At 48.6% G+C, this 21,098-nt stretch overlaps 1 protein-coding gene and 1 long non-coding RNA gene across 2 annotated transcripts in view; one reads left to right on the top strand and one right to left on the bottom strand.

Moving 5' to 3' along the window:
* LOC126498032 (uncharacterized) overlaps positions 1–21,098 on the bottom strand; it is a 505,230-nt gene that overhangs the window by 87,784 nt on the left and 396,348 nt on the right. The window lies entirely within an intron of this gene.
* The window catches only part of Plpp3 (phospholipid phosphatase 3), a 77,011-nt gene that overhangs the window by 42,858 nt on the left and 13,055 nt on the right, over positions 1–21,098 (top strand). The window contains exons 3-5 of the mRNA XM_050136362.1: positions 8,979–9,259; positions 9,647–9,704; positions 20,046–20,222. Coding sequence (XP_049992319.1) covers positions 8,979–9,259; positions 9,647–9,704; positions 20,046–20,222 — 516 coding nt within the window. The remainder of the gene's footprint in view (positions 1–8,978; positions 9,260–9,646; positions 9,705–20,045; positions 20,223–21,098) is intronic.

Genomic DNA, 21,098 nt, shown 5'->3' with positions numbered 1-21,098 from the left:
CTTCCACAACTATTTCTCAGGCCTCTGATGTACCAGGGTGTGGGACACATGGTGGAGAAGTGCGTGCACACTGTTTCATGGCACGGCCAACAAGTGCCCCATCTCATGGCACAACCAGCAAGTGCCCCATCTCCAACAAGCCAAGAGTACAGTTAATACTCACTGCCTTGTCCTGGGATCCTGTCTAGGTTTGGTCCCTCCTGCTGGATGACAGGTTCCAGACAGACGGGGGGGGGGGGGGGGGGGGGGGAAGCAGACACAGCATCCCACCTCTAACCAAGAAGCTGTCTGTAACTGATGCCACTGCCAAGAGAAAACCNGGGGGGGGGGGGGGGGGGGGGGGGGGGGGGGGGCAGGTCTTCTCCTCTGGTGAAACATGATTAGTCACTGAATAAATATCAAGAAGGCATCTCCAGGAAGCATTCCTTGGATACCTCCTCCCCCACCTTCCCAAAATCCCAGTTGGGGTGCTGACCTCTTGTGTCTGCTTCCAAGATTGTGTCCTGTTAGCTGCACAGGGTGGGGACCATCAATGTGATTTAATACTGTTTTCAAAATGCAGGCGATGGCGCTTTATATAAGTGCATAAAATCACCAAGGATCCTTTCAGTCATGGGCAGAAAAATCAAAAGCGTTGGGCCTGTGATACCGGGGGATCCTGTTTGTTTCCCAGAAGCCTTAAATCCGCTCTGTGTGGAACATGGGGGCATGCTCAGTGCCACATGCAAATTTCTTACAGAAGAGACAAGAAGAAGAGCTCCAGGGCTTGTTTGTTCAGGATCGGACTTCAGTTGGCCCACGTCTGGACTTCATTAGTCTCCCACCCCCAGCCCCATCTCCCTTTATCTGCAAGAGTTCTGCCAAGAAAAAACAAGGTTCCCCAACATTGCTCCTCATTAAAGGTTAGTTGAGTTTTCAACTGGGAAAAAAAAAAGGTGAAGCCGTGCTGCTGGCCCAGCGGTGAGTTAGTGGGACACCCAGTCCCCCAGTTTACAAGCCTCTCCATCTGTGCAATTACCCAGACCACCAACAGAGAGAGGTCACATTAATCCTTCGGCTATGCTGTCCCCTGATCAGATGGCTGCAGAGACCCTCTTATCCCCGGGGGTTTATGGGAGGGGGCATCTATCTGTGATTTAACAGACGCAGGCATTGCCCAGCTCTGTCTAGGGTTTCGTTTATTCTCTCCAGCACCCGTTCTCACTGCAAGGCCTGGAAAGAAGTGAGGCCCACAGCGATTCCTGTCCAGTTATGTATGACCCTTAGCATTCACGACTGTTTGCAAACAGTATCTAATACGAAGGTGACAGTTGTCTCTGTCTTAAGTCACAGTGCTTATGAGTCTGAGGGATCGAATCTGTGGGAGTCAGAGCATAGTGGGATAGTCAGATCTTTGTATGAGCTATCTGAGGGACTAGAAACTAATTTGCCTTATCCTAAATGCTCGTCAGCAGCTGTATGAGGTAGGTGCTATTTTCCCCATTTTCTTTTTTTGGTTTTTTGAGACAGGGTTTCTCTGTGGCTTTGGAGCCTGTCCTGGAACTAGCTCTGTAGACCAGGCTGGTCTCGAACTCACAGAGATCCGCCAGCCTCTGCCTCCCGAGTGCTGGGATTAAAGGCGTGCGCCACCATTGCCCGGCTATTTTCCCCATTTTCTGAGTGAGTGAGGACACTGAAGCCTATAGAGGAAAGTGCTTCCATCCAAAGTTACTATGCTGGACAAGAGTGAAGGCAAGAGTTAAAACTCAGGTCTGACTTGCTTAAAGCCCAAGTATTCTAATGAACAGTCTTTGGTGGTGGTTGCTTGGATTTTTGTTTGGTTTTTAATCTACAATACGTTTGGTGCTACGTAGAGGGTTCTTTGTCTTTCCTTAGTCAGCTATAAAAGCTTTTAGTTCTTGGTCTTGGAGAGCTACGTTACGGAGACGAAACATCCAGGCCGCTGGGCGAGTGGCCGCTGGTAATTTGTGAGAAATGATTTGAGCGGAGGAGACAAAAGCTAACTAAGTACATGGCCCTAGACTCAGCTCCCAGTATAGGAGAAGAGGAAGAGGAGGAAGGAGGAGGAGGACTATGATATGTAGATGCTCTTTCCCTCATACCACACAGTCCTGGTGGGTGACACTGGCCCATCAATTGATGGATAAGATGTGATTTTGCCGTTGTAACATGTGGTCAAAAGGGCATGCGAGGCAGGTGTGAGGCCAGCTGTGCTGTTAAAGCATCAAGGGGGGAGACAAATTGGAGCGGAGGGGGGAACCAAGGTCGTAGGCCCTTAGGACGGGAGTGCTTTAAGGACAATACGTGTTAAAATTTCCTTTTACTTGGGACTAAGAGATAAACAGAAATTTTTATTATTCTCTCCTGCTTTGAGGTCTCCAAGTGTAGACCGGTGTGAGGTGTGAAGGGCCCGCGAGTTCAGGGGAAGAGGACTTTGGGCTCTTCACACTCACACTCACACACACACACACACCGACTTGATCATCAGTTTTAACGAGTCCTATCTAATTATCAGAAAACGTTCAAGCTGCTGATACCAGCACCACCCTCACGTGGCTAAGGAGCCAGGTTTAGCGCGTCTAGTTACTCCTAGTGCAGAGGTGGAAAAAAAAAACCCAAACGTGGCGCCAAGACTCGCTGGCACTTGAGCGTACTTTGGAGGGGAAAGGTGGGATTTTCATCAGAGACCTTGACTTGCAGGGAGAAGGGGATTTCTGTAACAATGGAGGCGATTTTGCAACTCCAGTGCCCTTGCAGGAACTGCAGAGCAGACCTGTTTGGCTGGAGAAACAGGGCCAAGGGTGCTGACGGAGTTCAGGTAGACAAAGACTGGAGCGAGATTGTCGAGGTCTCTGACTCTCAGGAATTTTCACTCCAGTTAATTGATAGAAATTGACGAGAATATTGTTTAAAGTTGGCTTGGTCAGTGTTCTAACCACGGTCAGAATGAAGCCTGAACCGCCATCATGGCAATTCAAGGGGAACAGGAGAGAAAAGCCACACGAGGGACCTTGTAATGGCAGGGCAAATAGAAGTTGATGGCAATGGGATAAGAAGGGAGAGGTCTTAAGAATCTGGGTCTTTGCAGTTAGGTTTAGGGACAATGGACCAGAAATACAGGGGTGAGGGAAGTAGTTTGGTGGTGAAGGGCAGGGCTGGGTTTAATCTTGAGCTTGGTTAGTTTGACCGACTGGCATCATGTCCACTTGGGGGAATTGGCAGAAGGCTGGAAAGGATTGATGGGAAGCATTTGCCCTGTAGAAGATCATCTTCATAGAGCCAGGGAAGCAGCTGAAATCACAGCAGAGGGCTGGGGCTACAACTCACCGAAGACTAAGCCCAATGTGGAAACATTGGAAACGGAGGGAGCAGCTTAGGAACAGGAAGAAACACACGGTGCTACAACGTTACGGAATCCTGTTAGATTCAACACAGAGAAGGGGTATGCGTTTGGTAGTAAGCATCACCCTACAGAGAGCTGCCAGCAGACTCTTATGTGGACAGGCAGAGGATCTCTTCAAGGAGGCCTTTGGATGCAAGATCCTTCCATTTTGGGAAAATAATGGCACTTGAAGCTATGTTCTTCATGAGGCCTGCAGCCATATGGGCTTCTGAGGTCTCTTCTGGCCTCTTTGTCATCCATGTCTTAGACATCAGCGTTGTCATACCCATAGAGCTCAGAATCACCACTGGTGTCCTCACAGTCTTTAGATAGTGGGAATTTTCCAGTTACTTGCTTATACTTAAGTGAAGATATGGCAGGTTTTTTTAGTAGATGGAACATTTGGCTTCAGAGAAAGTACAGCTTCGTTCCTGCTTCATCTTGAGAGGCAGAACCCAAGTTTATTATATTTTTCCTTTGCCTCCAGACTGAGAAAGAACTGAGAAAAAAAATGATTTTCCATCATCAAATGTTGGTTGAGTGAATCTTTAAAGGGCACAAAGAGATTTGTTAACCCACAAACATGAGCTGTAGGGGTTGGAGTAGGGCAAAACAACCAACTCGGGCTGGTGGCTAACAAGGACTTAAACGTACGAGCTTATATTACAAGAGTAGAATATCTTACTGTATGTCTCTGTCTTTGGGACATAAGGACCATCTGCCTGCTGGGGCTTTTTAAAGAAACAGCTTCCTTGGCACCATCAGGAAGAACACAGGAGTGAGAGGGAGGGAGGCCAGGTGTCAGGGATGGGACTGCCAAGGTGTGCCCCCTTTTCATGCAGGGTGACTCCCTGGCCTCGCTGGCCTTCACCGCTCTTAGAAAGCATTGGTAGTCGCACTGTGACCCGCGGGGTGCCATGAGAGGCAGACAACAGGGCCAAGGGAAGAGCGCTTTGTGAGCTGTAAAATGCTGTGTAAATATTATTAAAGCAGAACAGAATATAGGGACGTTAGCCCTCCAGAGTCAACGGGGGAAGTGTTCTCAGTCTCTAGAAGAAGAATTGTTAGGACGTAATGTGTAAAAATATTACTTTTGGGGGGTAATTTATAAATAGATCAGAGTGTTTAAAATAACACAGAGCGGCTGAGTGGGGGTCGAGGGGGTCCTTCTGCAATGGGTTTCTTTTCTTCTGCTTTGTTGCCTGGAAGGATCAAAACCAACATCACCACACACGCGTTTCCTGCCTCTCCCCTGGCAAGTTATGCTCCCTACATCCAGTCTGAAATATTCTTTTTTAAAGAACTCTTGGAAACGATATTCTTAAATAGTGCTTTGATTTTTTAAAAAAATTTATTGTATTGCCCAACCCTTCCTAACCATGGAAGGAGGAGGAAGAAGAGGAAGAGGAGGAGGAGGAGGAGGGGAAGGAGGTGAGGAGGAGGAGGAGAAGAAGAAGAGGAGGAGGAGAAGGAGAATAATGATAATAATATTATAATCTTTGGAGGTGCCAGGCATGTGGCATGCCACCTATTGAATCCCCTGCCAGTCTCACAGGGTGGATGTTAATGCTGTTTACTGTAAGGGGACACCTAAGCTCAGATAGGTGAAGTCATCTAGATGGGATCACACTGAGTCTTACTGGCTCCCAGTTTGTTCTCCATACCATATACCCTGTCCTTCCCACTATGGCTGGCCTAATGTCCCCCTCCCTTTCCTCTCCAGAAACCTGAAAAGACGTGGGTGTCTGGGCTCTTCTTCCCCACAGAAGGCAGGAAGAGGCTCTCTCTTACCGTTGGGAACAACTTCCCAAGCACTGGCTTGCTGGCCAGGCAGGACCCATCCCTTTCTGTCCCCTCGTAGCTTAATTGCCCTGCTTTCCTCTGTATGAGTTTCCAGACTCTGGGCCAACGGCCTTAAAAGGCAGGTAGGGGAGAGCGCTCTGCCGGGCTGGCAGCCGGCCATCAACCCCAGATCTGCTGCTAGCCGCTTCAGAAAGAGATCAACATGGAAGGAAGGCGGTTTTTTTTTTTCCTCCAAAGTGAAATTTACATATCAGAACCTTGCTGACTGAGGCAGAAATGAAGGCCTGGGGGTGGGGACCAAGCCTTTGGAGGGGAGTGGGTGCTCATTTTATGACCCAGGAATGAAAACATTGTGAATAATGAATAAAGTCCGAAAGCAGTAAATCTGGGGCTCCAGAGGAGGGGAGTAACGTGTCAGGGAACGGTTTAAGTCCTCGCCTCTCCTGCAGAGGTGCAGCCCAAGTTTCATTAAATAGCTTTTAAAGGTTAGGATTACAAGAAGCCGAGTCCCCCCTGGTTCATAATGGTGATTTATGACTGTGTTGTCGACTCCTCGACCCTTCTGTACGAGGGGATGGAGAAAATACATAATTTGCCGCTCATTAACTGTGCAATCTGTCAGGGCGGCTCCAGGAGCCATGTGGTCCCGGAGCCTTGTGTCTGCTAAGTGGCTTCAGCCCGGCTGTCCTGGGGACACACGACGGCTTCTCCACCAGAGAAAATGGTTTTGATAACAATAGAACTAACAAGTTAATCTCTGGGCAGCCCACACCGTATCTTTGAACTGAGAGGCCGTGTGGGCTTTCCTCCTCTGTCACTTACCAACATCCATCCTTCCGAGCCCCAGAATTCCCATCTGTATAGCCAACCGGCTTGCCTTCTGGACAGGGTGTGGGCCAAATGAAACAATAGTTTAAAGGAACCGAGAAAAGGCTGGAACTAACACTGTCAGGGGTGTGAGGTAGCATACGGTCTATTATTGTCCTCTCTTCATCTTCCCTTCCCGCCAGGATCCTCACTCGTAGCTCTCCAAGATGGCCCCACCGAATGGTGCTTGAGCCAGGATTTCTTTGTCTAACTCAGTGGCCTGGTCCTGGAACCGCATATCAATCCAAGGGCAGGCATTGTGCCCAGGACCTTGGTTGTGCACCTTGCTTGTAGGTGTGTTTCACAAGTAACCTTCTACGGTTGTCTCTTACGTGTTGCCGCTGCTTGGTTAGGAAGCTAATTTGAAAGATAGCACATCAGAGAGGAGGGCGAATGGCATTACTCTCCTGAAGTTCTAAACCGCGATTCTGCAAGTAGAGAACGTGTTCCAGATTCCTCCAGCCATGGCTACTTGATCCTCGTTCAGTGTCCATCCCCCCCCCTCCAGGTAAACACACCTGAGTGTGATTTGTGAGTAAAGAATCAGAAGTCAGCCAGTGAGGCTGTGGTCGCGGACATCTGGAACGTGTTAGCCTGTGAGATTCCGTACGGTAGAAGCCTGAACAGGTTGGAAAAGGGAATTAGATCAGGAGCGGTAGGAAAAAACATTGGGCAGAGGGGAGCGCGTCTGGGTCCAATCTTTGGGCGCAAGTTAATTTGGGCTCTAGTCTCACCGGCGTAGAATGGCTGCTTTCACATGTGACTTGCCACACCGCTCCAACTTTAATCCCTGTGGCATGTTATCAGAGGGACACTGATTGACAAGGATCAGGGGACATTTCCAGTTGGGCAGTCAAGAGGATTGACTCTTCTCCTGCTCCCTGACATCTTGTCTGTTCCTCCAGTGACCGTTTCTGAGCACCTCCGGGGAGTTAAATATTAGTTCTATGTTCTCAGGGAATAGCTAGGCAGGTGTGCTGACTGGGCCAGCCTGGAACCATCCCTCTCTGGGAGAATCATCCTTGGTGTGCTCTGGGGAAAGTGTGACACCAATGGATACAGTGCCTTTGTCAACCAGGGCTCTTGTGTCAGCATTGTTCCCACTCCTGTGCCGGCTTGTCCCTGGGCCCTGCTGGCGTGTCTGTTCTCTACACCCTCCTTCCTATACTTGGAGGCCTTTGAGGACCCGGATTAAACTCAGCCCGCAATGCCTTACCCCACTATCAGGAATAACGGAACCTCTGCAAAGGAGGGCCCCGGATGTGCCCATCGATTGCTTCCCTTGTGGTTGTGAGCCTCTCTGCTCTCTGAAAGGGCAAGTGCGGTTCATCCTGCTCCGTGGGAGGAAGTGTGAAAGGGAATGTTGTGGTGAGCTATGAGCTGACTGTCGCCATCCCTGGCCTGGGCTTGCAACCAGGAAGTGGCCACAGCTGTGCTGTGGAGTTAAGCGCTGCCGGCTGCACGGTTGTTCATCACCCAAGGCAGTTTGGTCCAGTGACTGAAGAAACACCATCCACGTGTGCATCGCCAAAGGCAATTTGGCCAAATGACAGAGAGTCGCCATCCACAATCACCTTATAGAGTGACAGCTGGCCCATGCTTAGGGGATAGAGCACATTGCAGAAGAGCGTGCGCGCTGGCCTCTCTTCGACTTTCAAACCTAAGGAGACAATAAACCCTGACTGAGGAATTCAGACACCTAAACGCACCGTATTGAATGTTGACTTTCATTTCAGTGTTATGAAAGCTTTTGCTTGTTTCTGAGACAGAGTCTCCCTGTGGAGCCCAGGCTGGCCTTGATCGTCCTGCCTGAGCTTCCCAGTGCTGGCATTGCAGGTGTATGCCACGGTGCCCAGGTTAGACCGGTGGTTTTGCTATTGTTGTTTTCATAGTACTATATGTGTAAGAAGTAAAATAGGGCCGGAGATGCCACTCAGTGCTGGGGCCTTGGGTTCAGTTCTCAGTATAGAAAATTAAATAGATAACTGTTAAATAATGAAAGTAAATTAAGTCTCTCTTCCCATGACTCAGCACATTCCTGCCAGTGCTGTCTCATACATCAGCGACTCCGCATAGGCCAGCAACCTCCTTCTATGGGGAAGTAAATGAAGTCTGAGAGGTTTTGTGCTGAAGTACGTGGGGAAGGGTGCTCCTGGATTCACTCAGGAGCTGACTGCTGTATTTACTGTGGACTGTGGAAACGCCCATCAACGCCAGCACCAGGGCCAAACTAGCATTAATACACATCGCAGAACCCTAAGATTCGCTCACATGGGTCCCTGACATGTAGCCACTCTTTTTTGTTTATTTGTTTGTTTGTTTTCGAGACAGGGTTTCTCTGTGTAACAGTCCTGCCTGTCCTGGAACTAGCTCTTTTAGACCAGGTGGGCCTCGAACTCAAAAAGATCCGCCTGTCTTTGCTTCCCGAGTGCTGGGTTTAAAGGCGTGCAACACCACTGCCCAGCGAGTCTTTATTTTCTTTAGTTTTCTGTAGATGAGTCTTTTTTATGTACACATATATACATTAGTCTCAAACACACATGTATATTTATACTTGGCGAATTTATTGTTGTTACAGAGATATTATAACAATGTAAGAATCTTTTTTTTTTTTTTTGGATTTTCTAGACAGGGTTTCTCCATAGCTTTTTGGTTCCTGTCCTGGAACTAGCTCTTGTAGACCAGGCTGGCCTCGAACTCACAGAGTATAAGAATCTTTTTAAAGAAGGAAATGACAGCCATGTCATTCATACTTTGGTTGTTTCTCTTGTGTCTATTTAAATATACGTATTTAAGTAGGACATTAAGATTCTGCACCTTTTAGTTAAATAGTGACTATATTCCCCTATTGTCACTAAATGTGGTCTGCCATGTCACTTTAAGGATGTCTCAGCTCTCCCTAACTTCCTTTTTGGTTTCTTTTCAGATCATCACAGGGGAATTCTACCGGATCTATTACCTCAAGGAGAAGTCCCGATCCACCATTCAGAACCCTTATGTGGCCGCTCTGTATAAGCAAGTGGGCTGCTTCCTCTTTGGCTGTGCCGTTAGCCAGTCCTTCACAGACATCGCCAAAGTGTCCATCGGGCGCCTGCGGCCTCACTTCCTGAGCGTCTGTAACCCCGATTTCAGTCAGATCAACTGCTCCGAGGGCTACATTCAGAACTACAGGTGCAGAGGAGAAGACAGCAAAGTACAGGAGGCCAGGTAAGATGCCACCCGCACACAGACTCTTGACACAGTGTCCTTTGGAGAGCATCTACTGAACATCCCAGGGGCCGGGGTTGGTTTAGATGAGGGAGAAAGTGTGGTACCTACGCTGGAAGAACTCATAGCCTACTGATATTGAGACAGATGTGTAAATACATCGATGTGATATAGCATCGGTAAATCCATTCCTTCATTTATTCCTTCTCTTGCTCGTTTATGCATGCCTGCTAAGTTCCAGGCATGTTTCCAAAGTACTACCAAGAATGCAGAAATGAACAAGATTTGGTGTCTGCTGTCAAGGTCAGAGGCTAGGAAGGGAAGACAGGAGAGTGGACGTTGGGGATGTGACTATGGTCCTTTCATGGCCCCCTCTTGTTCTTGCAGGAAGTCCTTCTTCTCGGGCCACGCCTCCTTCTCCATGTTTACTATGCTGTATCTGGTGGTAAGTTTCTGTTCTCTGACAGGAGCAGACCCAACCATAGCTTACCCCCTTGGTATCCCTGAGGACGTAGTTCTTGTGAAATCCTCGAGGAAAAAGACCCCGGGCACCTTAAATCTCATTGGAGCGCAACACTGCCGTAGTAGAAGTCCTGTTAATGTCTAGACTTTTTCTAGATAAAAGTCTGTTCACCCTGCTGCTAGATAGGGACTCTGTGTCCAGTTTGAAATTACAGCGTGATAGAAAGTACTTGCCTAGTAGTTTATGGTACCGTCGCTGCTTGTACAATCATAACCTTGTTACAGACATTGCTCAGGACTAGGAAAAGATGATTAGACCCAGAGAATCCAAGTGAACTGTCAAATCTGCAAAAGCCCCAGCAGTGACTTTCATACCCAAGGCTTCTGCTCTGGTTCTTGCATCGCACACTGTCTGGGTTTGTTCCCATAGTGTACCCTTTGAAGGATTTCAGGGATCCTCATTGGGTCCCTCAAACATTTTAAGTCATTGATACGGGAGGAGGCACACACACACTCTGGCGTGTCTACGACAGTCAGATTCGATTCTGTCTTCCACCCTCCCCTGACTTCCAGGGACTGAGCTTGGGTAATCAGGCTCCCTTGCATTGTCCAGTAGCAAGTGCCTTTACCCTCTGAGCTGTCGTCTCTTTGTCCTTCGCTATCTCAGTTGCTGAGAGTGATCTTGGCTGTTACAAAGTACTTCTTTATTTGTTTTAAGACTTGTTTATTTATTTAATGTACACTGGTATTTTGCCTGTATATATCTGTGTGAGGGTGTCAGAATTTCTGGAGCTGGAGTTACAGACAGGTGTGAGCTGTCATGTGGGTGTGGGAATTGAACCCGGGTCCTCTGGAAGGACAGCCGGTGCTCTTGACTGGTGAGCCGTTTCTCCAGCCCCTACAAAGTACTTTTAGTACATATTCCTGTTTCCTGGATCCAGGGGCAGTAAGAAGTGTGTCTGAGTTCGTTTGCCTTGGAGGCTGGAGATGCGATTTGGATTCGCATGTCCTTCCCCAGCTGACTTCCTCGGACATGCTCCGACCGTGCAGGTGGACAGGCTCCCAACACTCTAGCTGCCCGGTGGCCAGCAGGCCGCTCTGCTTCCCTTTGCCAGTCTTTTCCCACCTTTCCTCCCGCCTCAAGTGAGGTCCCCAGCCACTTCCTGCTTTCTTCAGCTGCTCCGGTGGAGTTCAGAGCGAGTAGGTGCCACGAGGTCAGGCATAGCTCCCAAAGTGGAAGCCGTTTGGAAAAAGAACATTTTGATTTCAACTTATTTAAAAAACATAATTAGGAATCGGAAAAAAAACAGAGTTTGTTTTGTTTTGCTTTTTCCCCCACTGCTTTCCAAGTTCAGAGGCCTCTGGCTTCCCATTACCCAGGATGCAAAGCTGAAAGGTAGGCCCCAGCCTATAAAAACATTCGAACCTGGGCCTTATTTATTCATGAATGGCACCCCCCCATTCTTCATTTGCTTGTTTTTGTTTTGCTCTTAAAAAGGATAATTTAGCAGATATTTAGGTTTCTGTTCCATGTGTGTATTTTACAAGGGCTGGAAGCAATTTCGCAAACGTAATTTCAGTATTTTGTAAAAGTGCTTAGGAGAATTGTATGTGTTCATCCCTTCCACCCCCACCCCACGTCCCTTCATTCTATTCCAAGAGAAAAATACTGAATTCTTTTGAAGTCAGCTCTGGGCAAGATGGCCTTTGCAGCTGCCCAGGTGTGTGTTGACATGTTTGGGGTGCAGGTTTGGGGGCCCTGCTGTGTGCCAGGCACTATACTATGGGTCACGACAAGGCATTTGCTTTTCTGTAGCTTGTGGGCTTGGCTTTGATTATCTTGTTTGTGGAAATAGACTTGAATCTGAGAAGTTAATACCGACATCACAGAGCCAGAGCCAGGAGAACAGAAGGACACTTGAAGGGTGGTCTTCCCCAAGGGGCACTGTTGCCTCTTCTCTTTATATTGGCTACGAAAAAAAAAAAAAAACAAAAACAAAAAACAACTCAGAAAAAAACCGAAAGGAATGCGAGCTCTTGACCTAATTTCAGCCACACCTGAAGAAGAAGAGATCTGACCTGCCCTTCTTCCCATCTGCTTTCACAGTTGAGGTGGTTCCACACCCTCGCCTGGCCTGCCTCACTCCACTCCAGCCTTTCACTAGCTGTGGTCACAGAAGGGAGTTGGTACAAAGGATGACTGAGCGAGGCTTGCGTTGTCATCAGAGATTTATTTGTATCCCTTTGAGGGAGAAAAATGTGTAGTGCCTTCTTCCTGGTGAAAGAAAGGAGGGAGAGGAGGGGAGGGGGACATGCTTAGCCCTTGTCTCTTGGTATATTCTCTCTCTCTCTCTCTCTCTCTCTCTCTCTCTCTCTCTCTCTCTCTCTCTCTCTCTCTCACACACACACACACACACACACACACACACTCTCTCTCTCTCTCTCTCTCTCTCTCTCTCTCTCTCTCTAATTACACACAACCACAGGATCTTGGGAACTTGTGCAAAGATACATATATGCACTGTCCATTCTTGAAGACAACCACACATTCCGATCCAGACAGACAGACAGACAGACAGACAGACACACACACACACACACACACACCCCACACACACAGAGCTTACCTCCCGCCCCGCCCCACCCCGCCCCACCCCGCCCCAAGGTTATCTGCCTTAAAGTAATCTCAAAAGGCTGGCAATTTGAGCAGTGCTCCTTCCTAGCCCTTGGCTTTGTGTGATATTCCACACAAATCCCAGTCCTTCCCAGGTCCCACTCGCAAAACTTCCCTCAAGGAGGTTTGAAGCTCCCTGCCTGGGAGTGGAAATCTTGCCATCAATGAGACAAGCCCTTCATCCCACTCCCAGGGCTTTTATGTTGGGCCTCAGGAAGTGCTACAGTTGGACCTGGATCCTGGCCTACCCTCCACGTACCCTGAGCTTTCTCTGACAGCCTGAGATCCACGGCTTCCCTGGAGCATCGGGGAGGATCATATGGGAACCAGCTGAGCGTGGTGCACCCGCACCCGTGTTGCTTTTGCCCCTAGAATCAGACAGATACTGACTCTGCTATTAGCTAGCTGTGAACTATGAGTGAGAGACTCATCAGCCTCTGTCTACTCATCTGTAAAATGGACACTGTCACGTCTACCTGAGAGAGTGGTTACCACTAATCCGGCCCTACATCCTCCATCTGTCAAGTGAAAAAAGAAAAAGGAGTGAGGGCTGGTGCTGTTTATCACGCAGTCTGCGTGTTTTTATTTGGAAGAAGTTTAAAGTCCTCTGTGTGATGAAAGAGGAAGGGAAGTCATGAGGGCCAAACTTCTGGCCATGTAAGCCTGGAGTTCAAAGACGGGCTGACTAAAAACACCAGGCATCCCCACAGCAGGCCTGTCAGCTTCAGCCATCAGCAGCAGCAGCTTCCAGAGCTTTGAAAGGCACTCCAGACTGGGTTTGGATTTGCAAAATGGGTGGCTTGGAAAAACCATGGACGAAACACCAAATTATCTCTGGGCATGGAAGCTTAAGGATGAGGTTAAGGTTTGTTAGAGATTGCTACAGCACAGAGAAGCATACACCATGCCTCCCACCTCGGGGCTTTGGCCTCCATCCCTGAGGACCACATCTGGATTGGTTCTTTGCCTCCACGGTCAGGGCACGAGGACAGTGTAGTTAGCCGGATAAACACCAACACTAGAGCAGGCACCCATTTATGTCGCACACCTGGTGTCTGCACTGTGTACCAGATTCTCAGATACCATCCAGAGCTCCTGGGATGCCTCGGACCTGGGATCATCCACAAGAAAACCACCCATTCAGCATTTGGCAAGTATTTAGTGAACAGCTAATAGGTACCAAGTGCCATGATAAGAGTGGGAAGATGGAATTTGGTAAGGCATGGTCACGGTGCTTCAAGAGTTCCGGCAGAGGCCCTAGGAAGATAATGACGATAATGTGGCACCTTGTGCCCAAGCGATCGGGAGATAAGTAGAGTATTATGGCTATTTTGGAACTGTGGTCTGCTGGAGCAGATACGTGAAGACAAGTCTTGTGAAAACGGGAGGGAGCCACAGCACGTAGAAGCACACTCTGTGCCTCCCACCTCCAGAGTGTCAGCTGTCCAGTTCCGTACTGCTTGGTGGCCAGAAGGCAGCAGGAAATAATACTGATCACTGACCTCCGCGATAGGGAACTCTGCGTTCACCGTTTCCTTCTGCATTGCACATTAGGCTATGGTGGGTTTACGTGCAGGCTCCTCCTTCCTTGGAAGGCAGCACCTTGCCCAAGTTTGACTTTTTTCAGGTCTCCTTCTCAGAGAAGCCCTCCCCGACTGCCCTGTATAAAATAGATAGTCTCGTCCTCCATCATAGGTCCTTCCTGCTCTCTTCACACCTTTAATGAGTGTGCAGTGCGTATTTGATGGGTGAAATGAGTGTTGGGTGAGCCTCGGGTCACTAGACGGTCGTAGGTCAATGGTCATTTTCAGTCCAATAAGTTGCTTTTCATTCTACTCATGGAATTGCTAGATTACTAAGAGCCCTGTGGTCTAGGAGCAAGGCTTTTGCCTCTTCCCTGAACCCTTTCCCCATTGGCTTCTGCTGTGTTGTCCTGTGAGAAGTGTTTGTGTGTGTCACAGGATGTGCTGGGTACCAAGGAAACAGGGAAGTGGCTGACCTCTGACGGCCACATTCTCCAGGCTGTGGTTGTTAGTCATTGAGGTTTTGTTCAATAAGTTTGAAACCCCAGAGCATAGGATCTGGGGTGCCCATGAGGCATTCCCACAGATCCTGGAAGAACGTGTTCCGACCTCTCATAGGGACATGATTGCTGTCTCTAGGGGGAGAGAAGCATAAACCACTGTACCAGATGTCTTTCTGCTTCATTCCGTCTGTCTATCCATCCACCCATTTGTAGGCACTTGCTGTGAGCCAGGAGCTGTGTTAGCACCTGGAAACCCCAAAGATGCTCTCGGAATTTGTGGAGAAACCCATAAAAGCATATAGTTGTGACTGAGTCTGAGACTCTCCCTGATTCAGGATGGGAGTAGTGGAGCCTAGAGGAAGGGCTGTTAGCTCTAGCAACTAAGTCAGCTCCGAGACTCCCAGGCCAGTGCCTTCCACTCACTTATACAAGCCGGATGTCTGCCGTCAAGATGTGGGTGTTTAAGTGTGTCAGACGGGTGCAGTAGAGGAGCCTGACACTCCAGATATTCCGGAGCTTGTCCCAGATGACAGCTACATTGCTCCCTGGGATGACTTCTTTTCTCCCTAGACTGGAGAGAGAAGTTCTGAAAACCGGGACTCAGTGTGAAGCAGTAATTTCCTACCGAGACCAGCAGTCCTTGAGTTAGACCTTAGACTCAGAGAGACAATTCTTCCATGTAATCCGGAGCTCCCTGTTGCCTTGAGCAACACAGCCTCTTCTGCCTGGGTCTCTTCATCTGTGCCATGGGTACCCCAGTGTCCACCTAGCGTGATGATGGTGGCAGTTGCCAATAACTCAGCTTCTAGCCCAGTGTCTAACTCAGTGCTTGACAGAATCGTCATTTCCTTTCCTTCTCTTGATAGTGATGGAAAAATGAGGTTTGATTTTTCTGGAAAGGAAGAGAGTGTCAGGTTAAAAAAAAAAAATCTTTTGTCTTCAAGGCAGTTTAATAGCTCTACAGAGGGAAGCTGGTTTACATCATGTGGCCTTCTGCCAAGCCCATGGACCCGGGTCAGATAGGGAGCCCAGGAGGAGACTGGAGAGCGAGAAAGTGTCTCACTGGGTGTGGGTGACCTGTGCCGCCTCTCAGAAAGCTTCCTTTCCGCTCTCAACCCACCTGTCCCAAGAGCAGTGGCAGCAGGGGAGAAGACTGTGCGGGCCTGTTTCTCCAGCATGCAAATCACAGCAAGAAACACAAATGACTTAGCAAGAATTAGGGAGCCTTGGAGCATGGCTCACACACCAGGCCCAGCCCCCCGGGTAGACAGCGCCAGGCTGGAACTCAGTATAAGGAGATCTAATTGGAAGTCCCATTCCGTAGAACCCCAGATTTGAAGCTAGGGCCAGGGGGGGGGAAGTTCCATTTACAGATGCAGCGTGGATGCCAGGGTCCTATGTGCATTCCTCTGAGGAGGGGAGGCAGATGCGCACCTTTGAGTGTAATCCTCCTCACACCCCAACCGGCAGGTCTGTGTTAGCAGCTGGAAGCACAGCCTCAGCACCAGCAAGGCAAACTGTCGGGACACAGGAGCGCTATTACCGTAAAGCTAAAAATTTCTACTGCTAAAAATGTGTGTGTCCTTCCAGTTTTTGAACACAGCACACGCTTGCAACATTTTTAAAACTGAACACATCTTGGGGGCTGGAGAGATGGCTCAGTGGTTAAAAGCACTGCCTGCGCTTCCAGAGGACCCGGGTTCAATTTCCAGCACCCACATTGGCACTTCACTAATGTCTGTAACTCCAGCTCCAGGAATTCTGACACCTTCACACAGATACACATGCAGGCAAAAACACCTATAAGCTAAAAATAAGTAAATTTTTGAGAGTGAGCATATCTAGGCTATCTATGAGAACAAAGAACTTCAGCAAAGTAGAATGACTTAGCTGGGGCCCTCATGTGCAGTCAAGTAGTGAGTGAGTTCCTCAGCCCAGAGCCGTTCACAGAGAGCAACAGACACACGCAGGACAGGATTTCGGGAGCGGCCCTTCGGGAGCGGCCCGGATGTGGTCAGGGTCACTCACTCTAAGGACTTAGCTGAAGCTCCTGCAGGCCCTCTCTGGTACAGGGAAAGTCTGTTTTGGTTTTAATGTCCTCTTCTTGAGTGACCTGAACCAGTACCAGGAACTGGGAATGAGTGGAGCCTCCAGAGTTGCTGCCCAGAGTTCCAGATTATATGTAGAGAACCTTTTGAGACCCGAACCACAGTCTTAAGTTAGCTCTTGTGAACTGGACTGGGCACCAGAAGATCCCACCCATTTGGTGGTGGCATTGGTAGGTGGTTGGATCCTACTGTCAGCCACAAAGCCTATTGCCATTGCCTAACTAACTTCGAATCAAACACATCCATTAAGTGGAAGATCATTGCACAAGGTCTTCCTTTAGTAATTTATTTGTTTTGGAAAGCCCGTCACAGTCACTGAATAACTCTTATGTCAAGGCGAAGGGCCATCTCCATCGTAAACATCAGGGTCATTCCTGACTGTGAGGTTGTTGCTCCACGGTGTTCTAATCCCTGATCGATAGGGAGGCACAAGTCGCCTCTGCTGGCTGTCACTCCCAGTACGTGTGAGGAATTCTTTTCCCATGGCCCGTACTCTGTTCTCATTCACGAGCACTCCCTTCCTCTCTTCCTGGAGCTATTCTGATGCCTGTCTCCTCCCCAGTTCCGCTCCTGTAGGAGATTTTTTCTCTTCTGGAGCCCCAGCCTGAAGCCTCTGAGTCAGTGGCAGGGGAGATGTAGCCTTGTCCGGTGGGGAGTCCGCCCTTCCTCTACTCCACCCTGGCTTCCAAGACCTGTGACCTAAGTCTGCAGGCAGCGAGCAAGGGAAGGGTGGGATTCTGCGTGAGTGCTCTCTGAGACCTATGGCTTTTCAGTGAAGGAAACAGAAAACCCTTAGAGGTGCTTAAAGAAAAGCGATTAAAGATTAAAATCTGGTACTAATCGGGTTGTGTGTGCTGTGCTACGTCCTCTATCACTGCGGCCCACCAATCCATACCACAGCCTCTGAGACATCGGTTATTACTCTCTTTCACCTAAAAGGAAGCTGAGGCACGAGGGCGTTCTGATTAAAACCTGTGCTCTTTCTGTTGTCCATCCGTCCGTCTGTTTGTCCACTGCCAAGAGTAGCTGGAGGAAGGCAAGCCTGAGTGGGCACTTAGAATGTCAACTTGTTTTGGCTCATAGTGAGGCCAACATGATTTCCATCCCTGCTCCCATAGTGAGATACTATGTAATTCAAGCAGGTCTCAAATTCGCTACCTGCTCACCTGTGCTTCCTGTTTGGAGTATAGGCACCATGCGAGGCTAAAGGCAAGATCTTTTGGTTCATGATTCTTCAGAGTTTTGCACAATGAAGGAGGGAGAGGTCAATGACCTGATGCCTTAGAATTACTGTCATTATTTACCCTGCCTATGGTAACCCATTGTTGCCTATACTCCTTCCAAAGCATCTAGATTTTCACCCTTGGTACCTTGCTTAGAGCCAATTTTCAAATTTCCAATGCCTCCCCCCCCCCAGTAGGTAGATATTCTCTAAAATAAGTAATTCCAACTAATGGGTCTTTTCTCCTGAAGGATTCAACACCTTTAATAATGTTATAAGCATTGTGACAGAATTACAGACTTAGTATAGAACATTCACCAGTCTGTCTTGTCCGACCCTTAGTATTTTGTGGAATATAGTTTGAGAGAAATTGGTGTGCCCAACAAAGGGCAGATTTCTTGGCTTGGTGCCCAAGGCCCTCTGCAACCTTATTTCTCCCTATACCTCAGCCACTTTCTTCTCCAGCCAGGCTGGACTATTGGAAGTACCGCACTCAGCAGCCTCCCAATTCTCCCTTGCCTTCCATCAAAATAGTCTTCCATCTCGATGGTTCAAGTTCATCATCCTTTGCACTTGGTAATGACACTAGCTGCCTTCCACCTTTCGTGGTGTCTCTGAGACACATTAGTACACTTACTGAACCCATCACTGTATACGGAGTGGAGTTAACGTCTCAGCTCTTTGTCCTTAGCGTCTACCAGTGTATGGTTCCGTCCTGCGTGGTGTTTTCCTTGATAACTTTCCAGTTTTATTCTCCAGGTGTTCTAGAACGTGCATCGTGTTCTAATTAAATGTATACATTCATTGTTCTTATAAATAAAGATTCTAGATCTCTATTGAAAGTGGCCTTATATCCCTTACTTCACAAAGGAAGTTTGGGATGCATTAATTTGTATTCATTGTCTTCGCCTTTGGGATGGTGATTTTGCTGCTGCTTCTAGGTTTTAACTGATTATTGCTGATATATGAGAAACCCATTGATTTTCCTTAAATTTGCTTAGCAGCCAACAGCAGTATCCCTCTTATTAGTTTTCCACTCAGTGCGTTTAGATTTTCTAACAGAGTCACTGTGTCATGGTGATGGTAGGGCCACCTGTTTCCTATGGGTGGCTTTTCATTTTCCCAGTAAGTGAGAATTCTGTCCTAGACAAGGCTCCTGCACAGCCCAAGTGCCTCTGGGATCTTCCATTCTCCCTCTGTCCCCTAGGCCTGGCCTCCTGGCCCTTGGCATGCTCCTTCCTGGCCACCAAAAGGAAAGTGCCCCATTGTCTCTGGAAGGGAGGTCTGGCCTTCTTTGCCCCTGCCTCAGGTCTGTCATGTGGCTAGCAGCCCCTCCCTCTGCTCTTCCCTTCTCTTGGCCTCTCCCCTGCTTTTGATTTGTAGTCGGAAGTTCCCCCTTGTTCCTCTTGCTTCTTCCCCCTCATTTCCCAAGTTCCCACAGGAACCTGGGAAGTAGGTTGTGCCCAGAGGTTAAAGCGGAAACTCTAGCAAGATAACTCCGGAGGGGACAATACCCAGTTGACGTCATTTCAACTTTCCTTGGGCCAGAGGTAGTATTTGGGGTGGGTTTTTTTTCTTCCTCTTTTCTTGTCACTTTCTTACACTTTTCTTCAGGTTACTCTTCCACCCCACCCAGCACAGTATCTGTCAACGTCCCCTTGGAAGTTCTCTGGCATTGTCTGGCTGGTTTATGTTTCCTCATTTGCTGATTCAGAATCCAGGTTCCTACTGGTGACTTGGAAACTTCTCTTGGATGGAGCTGCTTTCTTTCAAAGCAGAAACATCCCCTTGCTGGGCCTGTCAAAGCAACTCACTCAAAGCTTCATGGGTGTTCCATCGCTGTGGCAGGGGATTGCTGGTCTCCCTAGAGACTATGCAGCTGTAATCCCCAAGAAAACTCCCAGATGTGTTGTTAGTAAATCGTTATCAGTCCTGCAACAAAGCCTTTGCAGGCCTTGGTTACTGTTCTCTAAGTCGTGTAGATCCAGAGGATCAGAAGAAAGTCACGTTTATTAAATGCTGTGTGCGTAGCAGTACGAAAAAAACCATTCATTTGTACTATCTTACTCAGGTCTCTTTAGCTGATCCCTCTAAATAAACTCAGCATTTTTCAAGCTATAAATATAAAGATCAGTGACTGGCATCATGTCAAAATTAAATACTCTATCAGTAGCGTATCACACCAAGTCTAGCTGGCTCCATTTAGCATAAACGTAGGGCATGCTGGTCTGGTTGGTGTTCTGGTGCCTATGAATGAGACGTCATTGAGCATCTCTTTTATCTCTTTCCCTCAGCTCTACCTTCAGGCCCGCTTCACCTGGCGAGGGGCCCGCCTGCTGCGGCCCCTCCTGCAGTTCACTTTGCTCATGATGGCCTTCTACACGGGATTGTCACGTGTATCTGACCACAAACACCATCCCAGCGACGTCCTGGCAGGATTTGCCCAAGGAGCTCTGGTGGCCTGCTGCATAGTAAGTAGCCCTTTGTCCTTCGCATGCAAACAGAAGCCCCAAACGGGTGCTTGTTAAATGTTTCCAGCTCAGTGATTAAAACTGTGGAGACTTCATTCCTGTTCCCTTCCTAGTGTCCCAAGAGCGGCTGGCTCCAGCACCCCATCGGTAGGTGAGACTCGATTGATAGGGTCTGTGAATCCTCTTCTCCGTGAGCACCAAGTTTGGACTTGGAGAATGCTGCGATTAGAAGACAGCTTAGATATTGTCCAGCCGACCCAGTATCCAACCACAGTAAACTGAAGTTGCCCTAGCACACACACGTGAGGAACGGACAGAATGGCAGTCTCCTGACACAGCCTATTCATACACAGCTTTGGTGGACGCTAGTTAGTCCGTGGCTCTTCTCGGCTTCTTGGGAAATCCCTCCACCTTACTATGAATGATCTCCGGGGTCCTTGGTCTGTGTTGACTAGGGAACCAGAGGTTTGCTGAAGGAGAAACCCTCCCTTGGCCAAGGACCTTGCATATCATCAGAACGTCATCCACTAATACAGATGGATTTCTTTTTTTTCCCTGTGTTTCATCCTGATTCTCAGTGAAGGTGGGAATTGGTTTTCCACCTCTCTGAGCCTCCATCTCCCTGCCCCTCCTGCTTCTTTCCTGCATCCCAGATGCTGAGTGTGCACAAACTTTGGTATTAAGGTTTCTGGGGCCCTTCTTAGACGTGCTCACCCTGGTCCCATAGGATCCTAGTCCAGTAGGACTGCAATAGGCACGTGGATGGGGTCTCAGCAGACCAGCAAAGGCCACGCACAGTGAGGTCAGCCCACGGTGCCAGTGTTAGGGTGCTCAAAGTAGACACAATAGACATGATGACCCACCTGCCAGCTTAGG

This window comes from Alexandromys fortis, unplaced genomic scaffold (genome assembly GCF_014885135.2).
Source record: "Alexandromys fortis isolate MF-2015 unplaced genomic scaffold, M_Fortis_MF-2015_v1.1 scaffold_13, whole genome shotgun sequence".
Classification (NCBI taxonomy): Eukaryota; Metazoa; Chordata; class Mammalia; order Rodentia; family Cricetidae; genus Alexandromys; species Alexandromys fortis.
Note: the sequence above shows the minus strand (reverse complement) of the source record. Positions and strands in the feature narration are given on the sequence as shown.